Consider the following 21439-nt stretch of genomic DNA (forward strand, 5'->3'; position numbering starts at 1 on the left):
ATAAAAATTAGGTTTTAGCAGCTGTAACAGGAACAATTCTTAAAACTAACTCATAGTACAATATCACCACCCAACTTCATAATTTCAGATATATGTTGTTAAAGTAATTGAATAATTTAATTCTTTTTGCATAAACAAATCAGCGCCATGAATAATTCAGTGTACAACATGATTAATACAGTATTAAAACATGTATTACAAATCTTCTTGCTTTCTGGTACTATTTTAATAAAGGATTGCTGTGTCTTAAGGGGGATTTTAGGAATTGGAACTCAGACTAAAATAATAGCAATTGCTTTTGCTTTGCAAAGAATTATTAAGTTGTGTATAGATGACTATCAGAAATATAAGATTTCTTGCTAGTGGAAATCATATAAAGTATTCTTCTGCAACAACATGATTTAAGCATGAATTTTTTTAAACAGAACTCTAAACAGAGATTAAGTATGTCTATTACAGACTTTACTTCCAATTTTAGAAGATTCATATAAAAAAAAAATATAGACACTGAGTTGGCTCATTCCATTCTGCAGTGCATGTTTACAGTCTAATGTAACTATCTTTGAAGTCAATAGAAAGAGAGAGTCTGTTGGCCTCAGTGAGAGTAGGCTCAGGCTGTTAACAGGTCACTGTTGGTGTGAGAAAAACTCTAGTTTTTTGTTGGAATCTTTTCGGATGAAAAAGTAAATGTTTCTAGATAAGTGTCCAATTACCAATTTAAATGAGCAATACTGGGAAAATGGACAAGATGCATGCAGTGCAGTTGAACACCTATTTAGTTGGTATATAAGTAGGATTGGTTCAAGCAAATGAAAAGAAGCAAGTATATACAATATTTATGCACTCTTAAACCAGTCAACCTACAAACAGAGCTTGTTATTTTGTATTAAACTAATTAAATTACTCAGATTTTATACAACTTTTCTATAAAAATCATGTAAGATACTTTATTTGAACTACAACATGAGCTTAAATAAAAGTGAATTGGTTTTAATTAATATAAAAACTTATGTCTCACTAGTACTGGTCTTAAATGTTCATTTTATTAGTTTATTTATTAAAGGGTTTTGTAATATAAGTATCGAAAATGTTGAAAAAATTATAAATGATATTTTGGGGTTTAGAACATTTTTCAGAACAAAAGTAATTTAAAAATAGACCTTTTGGCTCAAAAGTAATTTGAATGCAAAATAAAAACGGAGCAGGTTTTTAATCCCAGTATTAATAAAAATGTCAAATCCATAATTTGTAACTCAGACCTGCACCTGATATTTCTTGGATTATTAAAATTATGATTTTCTTTTTGTCCTATAAAAACATAAACCTGTAAGCACACATCACTTCCAGTTACAAAGATAGATAAAGGAATCTATAAATTTTACATTTACAAGATCCTGCAACGAAGGCATTGTAAGTTACTCTTTCTGGGCACCACAGGTTCAAGCAGCACTGATGTTAAAGAAAACCGCAACATGGACAACGTTCCACCTAAGGATGGCAGTGTGCAAAGTACCGGGGAAGGGTCTCATCTCTCCAATGGTGGTGGTGGCAGCAGCAGAAAACGCCCATTGGAGGAGGGCAACAATGGACACTCCAAGTTCCGCCCTAAGAAGAGGAAGAAAACACCAGGGCCTGTTTTGCCAAAGAATGCCCTGATGCAACTAAACGAAATTAAGCCTGGTTTACAGTACAAACTTCTCTCCCAAACAGGACCAGTTCATGCCCCTATATTTGTGATGGCAGTTGAAGTTAATGGACAGATGTTTGAAGGATCTGGCCCTACAAAAAAGAAGGCAAAGCTTCATGCTGCTGAGAAGGCTTTGAGATCTTTTGTTCAGTTTCCAAATGCATCTGAAGCACATCTAGCAATGGGGAGAACACTCTCTGTAAACACAGACTTTACATCTGACCAAGCAGACTTCCCAGACACACTTTTCAATGGATTTGAAACACCAGTTCAGACTGACAATTCCTTTTATTTGGGGTCCAATGGAGATGGATCCTATAGCTCAAGTATTGATTACAGTCTGTCATCATCTACTGTGGTTAGTAGTCTTATCCAGTCACCTCTTCCCACACCATCACCATATCCATCCACAAGTGGAAAGAACCCTGTAATGATTCTGAATGAGCTGCGGCCAGGACTGAAGTATGAGTTTCTCTCAGAAAGTGGAGAAAGCCATGCTAAGAACTTTGTGATGGCAGTGGCAGTGGATGGTCAAACTTTTGAAGGATCAGGAAGGAACAAAAAGCTTGCAAAGGCTCGGGCTGCTCAGTCAGCTCTTGCATCCTTATTTAACATGCAGCTGGATCAGACACCATCTCGCCAGCCCATTCCCAGTGAAGGTCTCCAATTACATTTACCACAGGTGAGATAACTATACATTTTTCTTTAATACATTTAGACAGTTTCTGGGAATATATCAGCTGCTTGTTTTTGAAACATTTCAAATATTATTTCTGGTATTTATGCTGTTTGTTTCATTATGTGATTTCTCCATTAATGATCTAATGTGGAATCATTTTATTCAATTAAAAAGAAAAAATGCCACATTGTTGATTCTGTTTATCTTAACTGCATGCTATATAATACAGTTCAAATTCTAGTTCTGTGGAGGTTGGTGTTAACGGAATCTTGGAACAATGGTTTTGTCTTTTGTTCTGTTGCAAAGCCTGGATTGTGAGTTCAAATCAGGATTTATTGCTCCAGATTGTTTGACTCCCTGCGAACAATTTTTACCAAAGAAGAAAATCACTTTTAGCTGCAAACAGATTCTCAGAGTGAAAGGTGTTAAATAGTGGTTGTCAAGAAGAGGTTAAAATATGAAAGAAAGTAAGGTTAATATAGGAGTCCCTTATTTTGACTATTTGAATAAAAGAAAAATTTTCAACACACAAGACCAAAGTAACCTTGAAATATTTATGGTATAAATGGATTGTGGAATAATTTACTTTAGCAGTTAGAATGAAGTTTGCAATTGCCTTAGAAAATATGTGTAAAGTTAATATTTTTAATGAAATAACTAATAGGGTATCCTAAGTCTTGAGCATACCAAAAGTAGCCCAGTAACATTTGGTAACATTGTTGAGCTATCAATGAGAAAGCTAAAAGAGAGTCTGCAGTCCTGCAGACTAAATATTCCACTTGTTCCCTATAGGTCCAGGAGGGTGAATTTACTGAACAATATTGAATTTTTTTAAAATAAACTACTTTCCTTCAGGACAGATTAATTAAGTCTTTAAAAACTATCTAATGATAGATACCAACAACTCGATTCTGAACACATTTTAGCTTTTTAATTGTTTAGTGTTGTTGTAGCTGTGTTTGATCCAGAACATTTGGGAGGCAAGGTGGGTGAGGTAATATCTTTTACTGGACCAATTTCTGTAGTGAGAGAGAGAGAGAAGCTTCTTCCTGAAGAAGAGCTCCGTGTAAGCACGAAAGCCTGTCTCTCTCTCTCCAGTCTGTCTACTGCGCTGGGGGTTTTTTGCCTTCCACTTATAGCATGGGGCCCAGGTCACTTTCTGGTGGATTTTCTGTACCTTGAAGTCTTTAAACCATGATTTGAGGACTTCAATAACTCAGTCATAGGTTAGGGGTCTATTACAGGAGTGGGTGGGTGAAGTTCTGTGGCCTGTGTTGTGCAGGAGGTCAGACTAGATGATCATATTGGTCTCTTCTGACCTTATAGTCTGAGTCCTGTAGGTACAAGCCACCCAGAAGGAGCAAAGAGGGCAGGGTCATGGCCTTGTCCTCTGTCCCCACACTGATCAATACAGCTGTCAGCCACAGAGAAGTGAGTTCATTGTGCAATTTTAAAACAGGCTGTCACACAATCTCTTCCATAGCTCCCCACTGCAGTGCGACTCCAACACCCTGACTCAGGAGCATGATATAATGCTCAATTGAGTCCTTAACACCTTAACTAGTAGTCACTACATATGGGCAAAGTGGGAAAGTTACTGTTACTGCCTCAGAAAATGGCTGATCCAAAGCCCACTGAAGTCACTTTCAATGGCCTTTTGATCCGAACTGTATTGCATTTCTTCACTTTAGAGTTTGTTTGATGACTATTATCATATTAACATTTTTAATTTAATATTAAAACTCTATGAAATCAATGGAATTACATCCCGGATGAATCTGACCCGGTATATTTTATTGAGATGTGTGGGAGATGTCTACTGGGCTATTTAAGGTGTTGGTGTTAGATCATGCTTTATTTAACCTTTTCACTTATAGTCTAGAAGAGCAGGTAAACAGCACGTTAAATTTGGAGATGATTCTAAATCAGGAGGAGTTGCCAACTTTATTGAGAGTAAAGAAAATACATATAGAGGCCAAGACACACTAGAAAACATAAGCAGAAAATAATAAAATGATCAAATTGAGAAATTGGAAGCTGATATATCTAAGTGAAAACAATCCAAAATACCAGCTGATTGATGAAAGGGTGAAAGCAGTCATGCCAAAAGACATTTTCAGGTGCTACTGGACTGCAGGATGGAAATGAGTTTTCACTGTGCTATAGCAGGGTAAAAAAGGACAGTGCATTTTGGGCTGCATAATCTGAGACACCATCACATCATGGAGCTGGGAGGCTATTATCCCTCTCTGTACAGGTCTGGGGCATCTGCAGCTAGTATATTATGGTCAGTTTCTGCTTCCTCATTGCAATAAAAATAATGACCCACTAGAGAGAATTTAGAGAAGAGAAGAAAATGATTAGGGAGCCCAAGGAGCTGATTATGAGGGAATATTAAGGGTTAAATATGTATTATTTGGCTAAGTAGTGTCTAAGGGGGGAATATAAGATTCGGGAAATATCTGAAGGGTGGGACAATATATGAAGGGTAGTTAGGGTGGGACAAGTGTCAATGACTAGATGTTATCAGATGAAAATAAAAGAAGAAAAATTAGTTGAATATGTGGAAAAAATTTGCCAACTGTGTGATCTCTTGGTCTGTGGCATATTCCCCAAGGGATATGATACAAGTCCTGTTGCTTGGGGTATTTAAAGCTGAACTGTCCAAAGCAAGTTTACAAGCTTGTACAATCCCTGACCTCTCTGGCCATGTCTGCACTACGAAATAGTAGTGTGACTTCCCTTCTCGTGTACGCATGCTCACACTAGCTCAGCTAGCGCAAGAATAAATAGCAGTGTAACTGTGGTGGCACTGGTAGCAGCAACGGAGACATGGCTGAGCGACGCTGAATACTTACCCATCTGTTTCAGGTGGGTTTGTGTAGCTAATTAGTATAAACGAGAGGTGGCACAAGTATTTGTACATGAGCAGGGGAATCACACCTGTACCCTGTAGGGTCAACATAGCCTTGGTTAAACCTGGCAATCAGAGTTTCAATTAGTGCCATTTGTGATAAGGAGAATCTATACACTAGGAACTTTATTTAAAATTACTAACTCATTTCAGACAAACCACTGATCAGATGACAGGATTCAAAATGTTGACATAAAGATGAAAGGCTCTATATCCCACTAATTGCCCACTGAGCCATTATTTTATTTGTTTTTTTTTAAATGGAGTTAAATTAACATGTGTTTCAGTTTAACAACATCAGTTAATATTTTGTGACATGGTGTTCCACACAACTTTCTATATCAGCATCAACAAAAGATTTCAGCACTGCGTTAATAGTATTTTGGAGATTATTGCTGCAGACCTTTTACTGTGGAGGTAGTACCATTTATTTTATTTTATTATAGAGCAAACAAAAACAGGCTATTTTAATTTTTGTTTTTGGGAATGGAAAATTAAATACAAAATAAGATTGGAAGACTGTATCTGAATTTAGAGTGAAAAACCAGCTGACAAGGTCCCTTGAAAGTCAAATATCTCAGTTTCTCAGAACACCCTAAATTTCACTGAGCAAACGTGAAAATCAGTTCTTTTCAGCTTTCCTCAGCCCAGTCTCCATTTTTCTGGGCACAAGTTTTACACCTATAAATAATTATAACCGCATTCTTGCAGCTGCAGTGAATGTAGGAATATTACTACTGTAATTAGACATCTAAATACTAATGTTTGCACCTACAGTTTATTGCAGGTGCAAATATGTTGGTGATTTGTGGGTGTAAAATTGCCCCAGCTTTGAAAATCAGGCCTTTTGTGTTTCTTCCATTGCAGTTGGGCAATGTTATCTGAGCTAGGTCAATTCAGCCTAGTTAGTGAACACTTTTATGGGCAAGATCTAAATTCTGTTAATTTAAAAAAAATCCGTATTTTTTAAAAATTACCTCCTATATTAGCAATAGGCCAAAATATATAAAATATTAAGAAATTTAGATCTTTTGCCATTCAAATTACATTCGTTTCCATATCAGAAAATACACAGATTTCAGCCTCTTCAGGTTGATATTAGTATCTTCGAAACTTTAAAGTTCATGGCTTATCGTGAATCTGTAGAACTGACAAGCAACTGAAGTTGAAGAGAATTGAATGGAAGAGAAATCAACAGTTCTAAAATGTGTGAATATGTTGAGATTAACTCAAAAGGCAAAAATGTCAAATCTTTGTGGTCAAAGTGCAGGAGCTAACATTATTAGATATTTGAAAATTGTGAGCATAAGTTTCGTTGTCTGATATTTGAAGAAAATAAATGTGTTCAGGCACCAAAACCTAGGTTTATAGGAATTGAACATTTCACGAAGCAGTGAAATGAAAAGTTTTGTGTTTTGTAATTGTAAGCAGTTCAGAGAGCTGACCAGATAGAAGAGGGCAAGTCTTGTTCGTCTGTCAGGTGTTGCATTTCAGCACACAAATGGTCTACAATTGTAGTATAATACTTCCCTGTTGCAAAAAAATCTCAACTCCCCAAATGTCCTCAGTTAATATAAATAGCTAGAAATAAGAGCTTTCTTTTTTTGTCTTTTATGCATTATTATTCTGAAGTACACAGAAATAAAAAATATAATTACTTCACATATTCTTACATTGAGAGCAGTGTGGATGTGGACATTATGCTGAACGCTTCTGAAATTTGTGTGTCCTCTTACTTGTTTCTTGAAATTCTATAGCCTTTTCTAATTTGCTGTTAAAATTATTTGACAGGCAGAACAGCTGCCTAATTACCTAATTTCTTCAGTGTTGTCAAGATATTTATTCAATTTGCTAGTGAAAGTATACCATATTTGGTCAGAAATATCGTGGAGCTCAGGGTTGAGAGAACTGACAGTGTTTCTGATTTATTGCAAGAACTATGCTGTTGATCTTTTAGTGCATTTAGAATAGTCTTTCTCATTTTAGCTCTGGTTTATTATTTATTATTAGAAATCTGCTCTTAATAATCAACCAAAAGAGTGATGGTAAATTTTTCTCTGTCCAGAGTAACTAAATTAATCACAGACATCTCAATTTAAAAGAACTCATCTATGGCCTTTATTCAGCAAAGCTCTCAAGCACATGCTTAAATTTAACCACATGCTTAAATCTTATTGACGTCAATGGGTGTAAATGAGAAATTTATTTTTCCATATACTGTTAAAATATGAGGCTTCAGGGGAGCTGTCCCAGTTTACATCTGCTGAGAATCTGGCCCATGATTTTCAGTACATTAGACATAACTCAAAAGCATCTTTCATCAAGTCTCTCATCAAAGCTCAGCCGAGCTTTCTGTAGAACGAATGATGAACACCAAATGAGATAAATGGAATACATATGAGCAGATTGATGTATCGAAGAGCCTTATCCAGCCAACATTTAATGCAGTGCAGATCCCTAGAGGGTAGGGATAGGATACAGAGTGACCTAGACAAAATGGAGGATTGGGCCTAAAAAAATCTGATGAGATTCAACAAGGACAAGTGAAGAATCCTGCACTTATGATGGAAGAATCCCATGCACTGCTGAAGACTGGGAGCCAACGGGCTAGATAGCAGTTCTGAAGAAAAGGACCTGGTGGTTACAGTGGACAAGAAACTGGTTATGAGTCAACAGTGTGCCCTTATTGCTAAGAAGGCTAATGGCATATTGGGATGCATTAGTAGAAGCATTGCCAGCGGATAGAGGGAAGTGATTATTCCCCTCTATTCGGCACTGATGAGGCCACATTTGGAGTATTGTGTCCAGTTTTGGCCCCCCCCCCCCCAATTACCGAAAGGATGTGGTCAAATTGGAGGGAGTCCTGAGGAGGGCAACAAAAATTACTTATGAGGAGATGCTGAGAGAACTAGGCATGTTTAGTCTGCAGAAAAGAAGAATGAGGGGGTATTTGATAGCAGCTTTTAACTACCTGACAGAGGGTTCCTGGGAGGATGGAGTTATGCTGTTCTCAGTGGTCGTAGATGACAGAACAAGGAGCAATGCTCTCAAGTTGCAGTAGGGGAGGTCTAGGTTGGATATTAGGAAAAATTTTTGCACTAAGAGGGTGAGGAAGCACTGGAATGGGTTACCTAGGGAGGTGGTGGAATCTCCATCGTTAGAGGTTTTTAAGGTGCAGCTTGACAAAACTCTGGCTGGGATGATTTAATTGGGGTTGGTCCTGCTTTGAGCATGAGATTGGACTAGATGACCTCCTGAGGTCCCTTCCAACTGTAACATTCTATGATTCTAAGATGCTAGTCTTTAATCTGCAAGTCAGGTATATATGGCCAGTGCAGTGCATCTGTTGGAAATAGAAGTCACTTTTCTATTGTGATCTAAATGTTTTACTGATGTCAGATAAAGTGATGTCTGGGTGGCAAGGTATGGGGAATATCCCTCTCTGCTTAGTATTTCTTTACTTTTAAGTCTTCAAGCCAGGGCATAGGAGGCTGTCTCTCAGCTCAGAGCTGGGGCACAGGTGACAGCCACCCAGCTGCGAGCCCAGCTGCTGCTGGGCTCCCACCTGGGAGCTGGGACCGGGCAGGGCACGGGCGGCTGCCGCCTGGCTTCCCCAGAAGTCGGCGGCTGCTACTCACCTCCCTTCACTGGGTTTTTCACTGTGTACCCCCTGCCTGTGTCTCACATACCCCTGGGGTACCACAGGTTGAGAAACTATGATTTAGGATACTGTATTCAGTGCTGGTCCAGCAGGAAAAGGATACAGGAAAAAATAGAGCAGATTTTGATATAGATAATGAAAATGATCAGGGGCATGAGAAAACCACTACATGAACAGAGATTGAAAATACTAGGGCTTGGTTGGGTTATAAAGGAAAAGAATGAAAAGGCAACAGATTTAAACCTGATAATTTTTTTTTCTCTTAACACATAATTAATCTATTGAACTCATGGCACCAAGCTATCATTAAAACCAATAGTTTAGTAAGAATGTAAACAAGATGGTATATTGATGTGACTAAAGAATACATCTATGATTATATTAGATAGGAATTATTTTTAAATAGGACATAATCAACTCTGTGATCAATAGAGGTTAGAAAGAAATTTCCCCTATGGGCTGATTATTTCATTATTGTCCACTGTAAGGATTTTTTGCAACTTCTTTGCACCATCTGGTGCTGGCTGGTTTCAGACAGGATACTGAACTAACTGGACCACTAGCCTGAGACAGTATGGCAATTCCTGTGTTGCTCCAGTTTGTGGAAGCCTCAGTTCCACTCTCCAGTCTTTAACTGTAAGAGTGAGAGGAAATGGAGGTTGGGGAAGGTACCCATGCCAGGGAGGAAGAAGAAAGATTGCCATAAATCCAAGGAATTCACAGGCAGATTGGAAGGTCTTGGGTTTGTCTTCTCAATTCCAAGAGTGCCTTTAGCGCTGCCAGTGCCTATGTTTCTATTAGTTCTTCCTCCTTTGGTGCAGGCTTCTTGGTGCTGACAGGCCTCCAGCTTTGATACAGTGCCCGTTCTTTGCTGGAGTGATAAGGTGGAGATCTTTCTTCAGATCCAGATATATGTGAGTCTTTTATTAGGATTGTCTATTTTGAGGGTTGTCTAGTCAGCCTTGGCATCATATGTCCAGATGAGCTGGGAGACTCATCTGGACATGACGCCGTACAAAGGCACTTTGGCTCTCGGTGGTTCAGGCCCTTCAGAGTCTTTCAGGCTTCCTGAGATAATTTATATACACAATCCTTTTCCTTGCTCTCCCCATATAACTCCTGGATGATGTGGCCACATTAACAGACCTCTCTCTCATCTCTCCAGGTAAAGACTCATTGCCTTTTTTGATATATTGGATAGTTAAGAGAAGGAAAAGGTGACCTTCCTTACCAGTGAAGGCTTGCTGAGCCCCATTTGGGATGTCTGGCTGATTCTAGAATCTGTACCTGCTGTCACCAAGAAAGTAGATCACTTGTATCAGGCTCCAGAGCAGCGGTTTCAGTATTTCTTCATGTACTTGACACTTGGTTCTTTGGTGGTCTATATAACTAGTGTAAAAACTCCAGAGCTGGCAAGTCAGCCCCATCTGACAGAGAAATTCCAGACAAATCCAGAGATTTCAAACTTAGTGTTCATTGTGGCTCCCTGGGAATACGTCACAATTATCAGGCTATTGCAGTTCAATATTGATTTCAACTCTATAAAAGGGTTCTCCGTTTGCCTGATCATCTCCCTGAGAAGCATAGAAAGGAGGTGAAGGACATTGCAATTGAGGATTACAGAGTATCTAAGTATACCCTCTGCTTCATATGATGCATCAGATATATCTTGAAAAATCGTGGTATTTGGCATCACTCTACACCATTTTTGTTGACTGAAGTCATATGGCCTGTCTTTTGAGGTATAAGCTAAGCTCTCTCTGTGATATTGAGAGATTGTTTAGCAGATAAGCCAGCAGAACTTCTCAAGAAGAGACTAGATTAGATCTGCATCATGGTGTTTGGTGATCCAGCTGAATAACAGCAGGGGAATCCAGATTCATTGTCTCTTTGGTTCCAGAGGCAGTGCTCTTCATCTGGTTCTTATACCGCCTCCCATCCCTCGCCCCTTCCCAGAACTCGGTTGCATTGGTAACAAAAGAGGATGCTGATAAGAGATGCTTTATACAAAGGTCAGGTTCTTCTGTTCGTTTGTCCTCAGTACCCCTATTGCCTTCAAATTTGATGGGTTTTGCAGGAACTGCTTCATTTCTGAGACATCCTCTCGTTACCTCACCCCACATTTGTGGTCCATTTTGTCCAAATCCTTGTGGAATGTAGTGAAATATCCAGAGATCATGAGGAGTTAGAGGTAGTATGACTTTAGATATTACAATCCAGTTCTTCTTTGCTCTTACACAGCTCCCCTTCCTCATCCTTTTTCAGGGATTCCTCTCAAAGCCCTGGCTGGGATGAATTAGTTGGGGCTGGTCCTGCTTGAGCAGGGGGTTGGACTAGATGACCTCCTGAAGTCCCTTCCAATCCAAATCTTCTATGACTATGAAACCGAGCTCAGAGCACGGATAGATTCTTTATTAAGGATGGAATCCATAGAAGTTATTCCAAAAAAATACTGAGGAAGAGCTTTTATTTTAGTACATCATTTTAAAGAAGAATGATGGCTTTTGTCCCATTTGGTCTTGAGAAAACTGAACAAATTACAATAGATATTTCAATTTCTGCATACCGATTTTGGCTTTTGTTATCCCTGTCCTTATGAGACATAATTCTCATTAAAGGCACTCTTGTGTGGGAGAGATCACAGTTGGTAAAAGCTCCTGTCCACAGACCTTTCTGCAGCACAGAGTGTATTAACCAAGTACAGCAATGGTAGCATATCTCAGGCTTCAAAAAATGTGTGAACCTATACTTTTGCAATTTTCTGTTTTGAGCTCATTTTTATCAAGCCTTGGGGCAATCACTGAAAAGAATGTGCTATCTGTTTCAGTCCTTAGGTCTGCAAATAAATTGGCAAAAAGATATCCTGTTGCCTGCCGAGAGAATATCATTCAGTAGGGCTATCCTGACAGTTCAAACCATATGGAGATTTTCTCTATTGGCATTGAGTAACCGTTTGCCCCATATTGTCTATTTTAGACTATTTATTGCACTTTGTCAGTCTCTCCTTGTCACTGGTAAAAGTGCAACTGTCTACCATCTCAATATACCACCATCCAGTGGACAGTTGTAAAGCCTCCAAATATTTCACAGGGTTACCAAAAGAGGTGGTTAATGTCTCAGTCAGTCAGGTAAATTATCAAATTAATTGAAGTGGATCTCAGTGTATTGCTGACAAATTTAATGGCTTAATTTCAGACTGTAGGAATGTGTTCTTTTTTCCCTGTTGTTACTGATCGCATTTTTAATTCCAATTGTATCTGCAAGTTAAATGAGTTAGTTGCAGGCTTTCATAGTTGATTTTGCCTTCACTGTACTGCACAGGGACAAAGCTATCCTATAACTTCATTCAAAAACTTTATCAAAAGTATTATCCAAATTCCATCTAAATCAGGCCATTAATCTCCCAGTTTTTCTTTCGAAAACTTCATTTTTACTTAGGGGAAACTAGGTTCCATAATTTTAGACACTATGAGATTCTCAAATTTTCATTTGGGTGGGACAAAGGCATTTAGGAAATCATTAAAGCTTTTTGCAGACTTTGAGGGTCAGAGCAGAGGGATTGTCATTTCGGTCAATACATGTCCAAGTGGATTAGTTTATGCATTCAGTTGGTGGCACTTTAGTGACAGTACTTCAAAGGTCTTATAGCTCACTTTACTTGGGCCTAGTCTACGCTACCAACTTATGTAGGTATAATGATGTTGTTCAGGGTTGTGGAAACTCCACATTCCTGCATGACACAGTTATACAAACCTAACCCGCGGTGTAAATAGTGCTGTGTTGATGGGAGGTCTTCTCCTATTGACTAGCTACTGCTTCTTGGGGAGGTGGAGTACCTATGCCGATGGAAGAAGCTCTCCCATTGGAGTAGGTAGCATCTTCACTAAGCGCTACAGCAGTGCAGTAAGTGTAGACAAGCTATTGGTCAAAAGCAGCATCAGTGGCTTGAATCTGTAACATTTCCATCATAGAAATCTGCAGGAAAGATACTTAGAGTTCTCTTCTTTGTTCACACATTAACACATTAACATCTCTCAACTTAGCACCTAGTTGGGGGCAATTATGCAGCCTTGTTTAATTACAATTCCCCTTTCCTGGAGTTTGTATTGCTTACTCATCTGTCACAAATGTGACTATGCAGAGGCAACACTGTGGAGGAACTATAGTTAATAAGTAACCTTTCTTGTATTGTAAGAGAGTAAATAGGACTGCATGACTGACCTTCTCTGTACCATTTAGTGTTGTATGTATCTCTATCAGTATCACCTCTTGCTCATTTACTCACTAAATTAAATAACCCTAATCATTGTAATCTTTCCTAGTATGGAAATTTCCTCATATGTCTAATCAATTTCATTGCCCTTCTAGTGACTTTCCCTTTTGCTATTAGATTAGTTTTGAACTGGAATGACCTTGACAGCATACCATTGATTGGTATGACATATTTTCCTTAATGTTCTCATTGCTTTCTTAATGTAACCTAATATTGTGTTTGCTTTTTTGACCATTACTGCTTATTAAATAGATGTTTACATTGAGCGGTCTACATCAAAGCCTAAGGGTGAAATAATGGTCCTGTTGAAATCTGTGGCAAACTCCCATTGTCTTCAAGGAGGCCAAGATTTCACTCTCTTTTTTTCCTGGAAAATTACAGTTAGCTTAGGACTCATCAATAGGTTGTAGTAGTTATTATTTTATTTCTTTGTATTGCTATAGGGCCAAGCTTTCAAAGGTATTTAGGCACCTAAAGATACAGATCGGCACCTAGTGGAATTTTCAGACGCACCTAAGCAGGTAAGGGGCCTAACTCCCATTGAAATAAATGCCAAATACCTTTGTAAATATGGTCCATAGTCCCTTGGGGTCTCAGTTAGAGATCAGGGTCCTTTTATGCTAGGCAGTGTACCACATGTAACGAAAGACAGCCCCTACCTCAATTACCTTAAAGAAGGAGATGGGGGAGCATAACATTGAGATGATTATGAGTAGCTACAAGCAATGATCACAGCATTGCCAAGTGTGAAGTATCCTGGCAGAGGTGAGTTTTAAGAAGAGATTTTTGGAAGAAATGTTGGTCCAGTGGGTAACTCTATGGAGACTTGGGCTCTGCCACAGACTTTTTGTGTGACCTAGGTCTAGTCCTGTAGCCTCTCTGTGCCTCAGTTCCCCATCTGTAACATGGGGATCATAACCCTGACTTATCTCATGGGGTTGTTGTGAGGATAAATACATTAAAGATTGTGAGTGCTCAGATGCTACAATACTTGGAGCCATATAACTACCTGAGATAGAGAGAAAATGTAGTAGCTGTGCGAATTTTTATGGGGCGCTTTTCCTAAGTGTAAGGAGCAGCACAGGAGAAAGTGCAGAGATGCCTAAGGGAAATTTTGACTTAAGGACAATAAAAACTGGCTTCATTGGTGGCACTGTGGCAGCTGTGAATGGCTCAATAATGTGCAAGCGATGATAGGTAGGATAGGGCTAATTCATGAAGGGATTTAAAAGTGAAGATAAGTAGTTTGTATTTCACGTAGTGGAGAGGGAGAGTCACATGTAAGGGTGCAATGAGGGAGGTGATCTGGTCAGAATGACTAGCTGGAAAGATGATCTTTGCATCAGCATTTTAAATGTCTTTGACGGGGACAAGGTGGCATATTTCAGATCAAGAGAGGATGTTGCAGTATTTGAGACATGAAATGATGAGCATAGATGAACATTGTAGCTGTGTGGATGGAGAGGAAAGCCCAAATCTTAGAGAAGTTATGTGGTAAGAAGCAAAAAGATTTAGAAACAGCCTGGATTGTTGGACCTAGAGAGGTGACCGAGTCAAAGCTGTGGGTCTGAGTGACAGGTAGGATGGTGCTGTTGTGATGGTTGTGTTCTCTACAGTAGCTGAGGAAAGGACAAAGGGGAGGGATTGGCAGGGGAATGATCACAAGCTCAGGTTTGAACATTTTGACCTTACGTTGACAGCTGAAGGTCCATAGAGAAAAACAGGCAGGCAGAGATTTTACTTTGAATGAAAGTGGACCGGACCAGAGTAAACAGGTAGATTTGTGATTCATCAACGTAAAGATGATAGTTGAAGTGTTTTCTTAAATGAAATCACATGCATGTAAGATGTAGTGGAGGAAGAGGAAGGATCTCACTGAAGGTTGGAGTGGGAAATATCAAGGATCCTCCAGATCAAATACTGAAGGAGTGATTAGAGAGGTAAGAATATTGGAGTACTATGTCCAGTTTTGGACCCCGCTACAAAAAGGATGTGGACAAATTGGAGAGAGTCCAGGGTAGGGCAACAAAAATTATTAGGGGCCTGGGACACATGACTTATGAGGAGAGGCTGAGGGAACTAGGCATGTTTAGTCTGCAGAAAAGAAGAATGAGGGGGGATTTGATAGCAGCTTTTAACTACCTGAAAGGGGATTCCAGGGAGGATGGAGCTAAGCTGTTCACTGGTAGTAGATGACAGAACTAGGAGCAATGGTCTCAAGTTGCAGTGGAGAGGTCTAGGTTGGATATTAAGCATAACTTTTTCAGTAAGAGGGTGGTGAAGCACTGGAATGGTTTACTTAGGGAGGTGGTACAATCTCCATCCTTAGAGGTTTTTAAGTTGCGGCTTGACAAAGTCCTGGCTGGGATGATTTAGCTGAGGTTAGTCCTGCTTTGAGCAGGTCCCTTCCAACTCTAATATTCTATGATGGATCTGCATACATGAGATCCCACACTTGCCAAGGAAAATAGTTGTCACTGGAAGGCAGGAAGAATATAAACTGGCTGGGGTAACTGGCAAATCCTTTACCCTCAGTGTCTTTACACTTCTCTCCCATTGCAAAATATACCCTGGTTCATTTCCCACATTCTCTACCCCTGCTCCTACCTTGGAAGCTGAGCATCTCTGGCAGAAGTTCCATGACCATGCTGACTTCCACCCCTGCACGTTTGTTCTCACTTCCAGTTCTGACATTTTCCTGGCCAACCAACTCTACATCTCCATCCTGATTGAACACCATTCCTCTCATCCCAGCCACCTATTCACCACATAACATTCCCTCTTGCCCCACTTCTCTCCATACTCAAGACTCTTAGACTATAAGGTCAGAAGGGACCATTATGATCATCTAGTCTCACCTCCTGCACAACGCAGGCCACAGAACTTCACCCACCCACTCCTGTAATAGACCCTTAACCTAAGACTGAGTTATTGAAGTCTCAAATAATGATTTAAAGACTTCAAGGTACAGAGAATCCATTAGCAAGTGACTCATGCCCCATGCTGCAGAGGAAGACCTTGCTGACTTTTCCAAAGAGAAAACTGATAAACTCCCACCTGACTTCTCTTCTTTCTCTCCACCTTCCCTCCCTCCTCCCTTCCTATTACTCTTACTTCAACCAGTCATGAGTCTTGGCTTGTCTCTGACATCTCTTCATAGATGACCAGCCATTATATTAAACTCAAAATGGCCACAACTGAGCTTTTGATCTTCCTACCTCAAGTCTTCGTCTATTCCCATTTTCTCTACTGCCATGGATAACACCACCCTCATCCCTGTTGTTCAGATTTTTAATCTGGGCATGACTTTTAACTCAGCCCTCTTTCTTCACCCACACATTCAATACATATCCAAGTCTTGCCTTTTGTATCTACATAATATTTCTAAAATTTAACCTTTTCTGCCTATCCAAATTTTCTAGGCTCTGTTTCAGGCCCTCATCATCTCATACCTAGGCCTGATCTATACATAAAATTGCACCAGTTTAAAAAAGTTGTGATATTAAACCAGTACAGTTTTGTAAGTGGACACACATCACCTAAGATCAGGTTTATGTCTGTTTATCTTGCATCTGTAATTTGACACAAATTAATTAGAGGTATATCAAATTACTCATGTGTAATTTACAGGTGCAAGCAAAATGTACATAAATCAGGTTTAAACTTCTGTAAGAGTGTCCACTCACAGATTTGCACCAGCTTAACTGAATCAGTTTAACCTCACACCTTTAATTCAACGGGTGCAACTTCTGCATGTAAACAAGCCCCCAAATTATTATGATCTCTCTTGCATTCTGACCTCTATTTCAACCACATTAGCTTCCCTCCCCCTTCCAATCAATTACAGAATGCTACTGTGAGGATCATACATTCCAAGGCCAGAAGAAACCATTGTGATCATCTGGTCTGACCTGCTGTATAACATAGGCCATAAGACTTGCCAAAAACAATTCTTAGAGCAGATCTTTTTGAAAAAAATCCTGTCTTGATTTAAAAGTTGCCAGTGAGAATCCACCATGACCCCAGGTAAATTGTGCTTCCAGCCATTGGAAGGATCAGGTTAGACCTTCCCCTACTAGACTGAAGAGAGACCATCATCAAATATTTGTTCCCTGTGTAGGTACTTATAGACTGGAATCAAACCACTCCTTAACCTTCTCTTTGTTAAGCTAAACTGATTGAGCTCTTGAGTCTATCACTACAAGGCATGTTTTCTAACCCTTTTGATCTTTAATTCTTGTGGCTTTTCTCTGAACTCTCTCCAGTTTATCAACATCCTTCTTGAACTGTGAACATCTTAACTGAACACAGTATTCCAGCAGCAGTTGCACTAGTGCCAAATACAGAGGTAAAATAATCTTTCTCCTCTTTATCAAAATTCCCCTGTTTATGCATCCAAGGATCTCATTAGCCCTTTTGGCCACAGCATCACACGGGAAGCTCATGCTTAGTTGATTATCCATCACAACCCCCAAATCTTTTTCAGAGTCACTGGTTTCCAGGATAGAGTCACCCATCCTGTAATATGGCCTACATTCCTTGTTTGTAGATTTGTAGGTTTATATTTAACCTATTAAAATGCATATTGTTTGCTTCTGCCCCGTCTTACCAAGCAATCGAGATCTCTCTGTATCAGTGACCTCTCCTCTTCATTATTTACCACTCCCCCAATTCTTGTGTTCTCTGCATATTCTATCAGTAATGATTTTGTTTTCTTCCAGGTCATTGAGAAAAGCATTAAATAACATAGGGCCAAGAACCCAACCCTTCAGGATCCCATTAGAAACATACCTGCTCAGTGATAATTCCCCGTTTACAATTACATTTTGAGACCCGCCGGTTTTGAATCATCATGTAATGTGTTCCATGTTAATTTTATATTGTTCTGTTTTTTTAACAAGATGTTAAATGTTGTGTGGTACAAAGTCAAAGACTTAACAGAAGTCTAAGTATATTATATCAACACTATTACCTTTATCAACCAAACTTGTAGTATCATTAAAAAAAAGATATGGAGTTAGTTTGCCAAGATTTATTTCATCAACTCATGTTGATTTGCATTAATTAAATTACCCTTCTTCAAATTGTTATTAATCAAGTCCTGTATCAGCTGGTCCGATATCTTGACCGGGATTGAGGTCAGACTGACAGGGCTATAGTTTCCTGGATCATTCCATTTTACCCTTTTTAAAAATTGGCACAACGTTAGCTTTCTTCTAGAACTTCCCCAATGTTACAAATTTTATTGAAAATTACATAAATAGGTCAGCTAACTCCTCATTTAGCTCTTTCAAAACTCTTGGATGCAAGTTATCCTCATCTGTTGATTTAAAAATGTCAAACTTAAAACTTTAATAGCTTCTGTTTAACATCCTCTTGAGATAGTAGTGGAATAGAATCATCATATGATATGACTACATCATTTGTTTTTTCCAAATACAGATCAGATATATTTAGTGAACACTTTAGTCTTGTCTGAATTATTATCAGTAATTCTACCATTTCCATCTAGTAACAGACCAGTTCCATTGTTAGGATTCTTTTTGTTTCTAATATACTTTAAAAAATTCTTCTTATTGTTCTTAACACTGCTAGCCATATATTTCTCCTTGTGTTCCTTTGCTTCCCTTATCAATCTTCTACAATTCCTAGCTTCTTGATTTATATTCATTACTATTGCTTTGCCTTTCTTTTATTTGTTATATTTTATTTTTTATATCTGCCTTCACTTCCCTTCTAAACCAGGTGGGGTTTCTTAACCAATATAGCCTTCTTGATTGTCACTTTTTGAGCATCTAGTAATGTGTTCTTAAATGATTCCCAATTATCATTCACTTTTTTCTGATTAAAATCTTCATCCCAGCTGATATTGCTCATAGTTGTTTTCAGCTTTGTGAAATTGGCCCTTTTTAAGTATCAGATAGATAGATTGGACTGGACTGGACTGGACTTTATTTTGTTTGCACATTCTAATGATTGCCTGTACTTGTGCTACCATTAATTTTTAGTTCTTTGATCCGTTCCTCTTTGTCTGTCAAGATGAGGTCTAATATCGAAGTTCCTCATGTTGGTTGCACACTTCTTGAGCTAGGAAATTGTCATACATAATACTTAAAAATTGTACGGATGTTTAGTATTGGCAGCATGAAACCTCCAGCATATGTCACTGAAGTTGAAGTCCTCCATGGTCACACAGCATTTTTCCTACACATTATAGATAGGTACAAAGGAACAGGTCATCCTGTTTCCTAGTTTGATTTAGTTGTCTGTAGCAGACACCAAATGATACCCCATCTTGTGCTTTATCTATTAGGATGTTTATCCATAAACATTCAAGATAATTTGCTTGATAATTATCAGTGACTTGGAAACAGGTAATACCATTTTTGATCTAGCATGCCACTCCCCCTCCCTTTGACTTCTGTTTCTCTGCTAAACTGTATTCATTTTTATTCATCTTATCCATCCAATTCACCCTATTCTATTTGTCTTTTTATGTACCTGTTCCATCGTCTGTGACGTGTAAATTGAATTGTGAGCTCTTTGGTGCTGGAGCTGTTGTTTTTGTGTCAAGTCTGTACAGTGCCTAGCAGAGTGGGGCCCTGAACTCTGTTTCTCTGAAGACAAAGTCATTACATGCTTAGAAACCCTGCTTTGCAAATCCTGAGCAGGTCCTGTGTCACTCTATGGGTGATGCTCATTCTGGGAATCCAGTGGGCCCTGGTTTGATTGCTGACTCCAGCCACAGAAAGCTAGAAGTATTGTATATGATCTTTGCACTTTGCTGCTGCTCAGAACCCTCACGGACAGCTACCTTCTAGTCATCAGTGCCTGCAATTTAAACAAATGTTTCACAAAGGACCAACCATTCACATTTGTGACCTCTGTGATGGCATATAGCTGCTGTGTTCTGGAGCTCTTTGCTCAGTGCCTTTTTCCAGGCTCCGTGTATTGGCTTTTTGACCTGTCTGTTTTCTATTTACATGACCCACAATGTTTAGTTGAAATCATATTTCTGTCACCATCCTTTCTATTGAAGTATGTGTTCAGAGCCCCTGGATCCACCCCAAAATCATTTATTTGCTAATTAATTGATTTACAGTATAGTATACGTCTGCACCACATCATTCTCCATTGCCATCATGATCTCTGCAACACATTGTCACCTGAGAATTTTTACACATTTTTACAGACTTTAAGTTCAGAAGGGACCATCATGATCTAGTCTGAACTCCTGCACATTGCAGGCAACAGAACCTCGCCCACCCACTCCTGTAATCGACCCCTAACCTCTGGCTGAATTACTGAAGTCCTCAAATCATACTTTAAAGACTTCAAGTTACAGAGAATTCACCATTTACACTAATTTAAACCTGAGAGTGACCTGTGCCACATGCTGCAGAGGAAGGAGACACCCCCATGCCCCCCCTGGGTCTCTGCCAATCTGACCCGGGGGAAAATTCCTTCCCAACTCCAAATATCAGTTAGACCCTGAGCATGTGGGCAAGACCTCGTCATACCATCCCCTCCATAAAGATATCAAACTCAGTCTTGAAGCCAGTTGGGTTTTTTGCCCTCACTACTCCCCTTAGAAGACTGTTCCAGAACTTCACTCCTCTGATGATGAGAAACCTTCGCCTAATTTTGAGCCTAAACTTGTTGATGGCCAATTTATATCCATTTGTTCTTGTGTCCACATTGGTGATTAACTTAAATAAACTCCTTTCCCTCCCTGGTATTTATCCCTCTGATGTATTTATAGGGAGAAATCAGATCTTCCCTCAGTCTTCTTTTGATTAGGCTAAACAAGCCAAGCTCTCTGAGTCTCCTCTCATAAGGTAGGTTTTCCATTCCTTGGATCATCCTAGTAGCCCTTCTCTGCACCTGTTCCAGTATGAATTCATCTTAAACATGGGAGATCAGGATTGCTCTCAGTATTCCAGATGAAGTCTCACCAGTGCCTTGTATAATGATATTAACACTTCTCCAATTTAACTAATAATTTCCCGTGTGGGACTTTATCAAATGCCTTACCAACATTCAGGTACATTAGATCTACCTTTGGTATAGCCATTTTGTATTTTATCCCAATTACTGTTCACTTCTATATCTTTAAATTCTTTCTCTTTCAAAATTTGTTCCAAAATCCCACATATAGTTGAGGTCAAACGAACAGGCCTGTGATTTCCTGGATCACTTTTTTCCCCTTCCTTAAAAATAGGAAC

At 39.1% G+C, this 21439-nt stretch overlaps 1 protein-coding gene across 6 annotated transcripts in view; it reads left to right on the forward strand.

Annotated features, from left to right (window-relative positions):
- ADARB1 (adenosine deaminase RNA specific B1) overlaps window positions 1–21439 on the forward strand; it is a 272145-nt gene that overhangs the window by 154080 nt on the left and 96626 nt on the right. For all 6 annotated transcript variants that reach the window (XM_067548805.1, XM_067548806.1, XM_067548809.1 and 3 more), the window contains one exon: window positions 1438–2369. In XM_067548805.1, the coding sequence (XP_067404906.1) occupies window positions 1438–2369 (932 nt within the window). The remainder of the gene's footprint in view (window positions 1–1437; window positions 2370–21439) is intronic.

This window comes from Emydura macquarii, unplaced genomic scaffold (assembly GCF_026122565.2).
Source record: "Emydura macquarii macquarii isolate MOO-44397 ecotype Brisbane River unplaced genomic scaffold, CSIRO-AGI_Emac_v2 contig_1253, whole genome shotgun sequence".
Lineage (NCBI taxonomy): Eukaryota > Metazoa > Chordata > Testudines > Chelidae > Emydura > Emydura macquarii.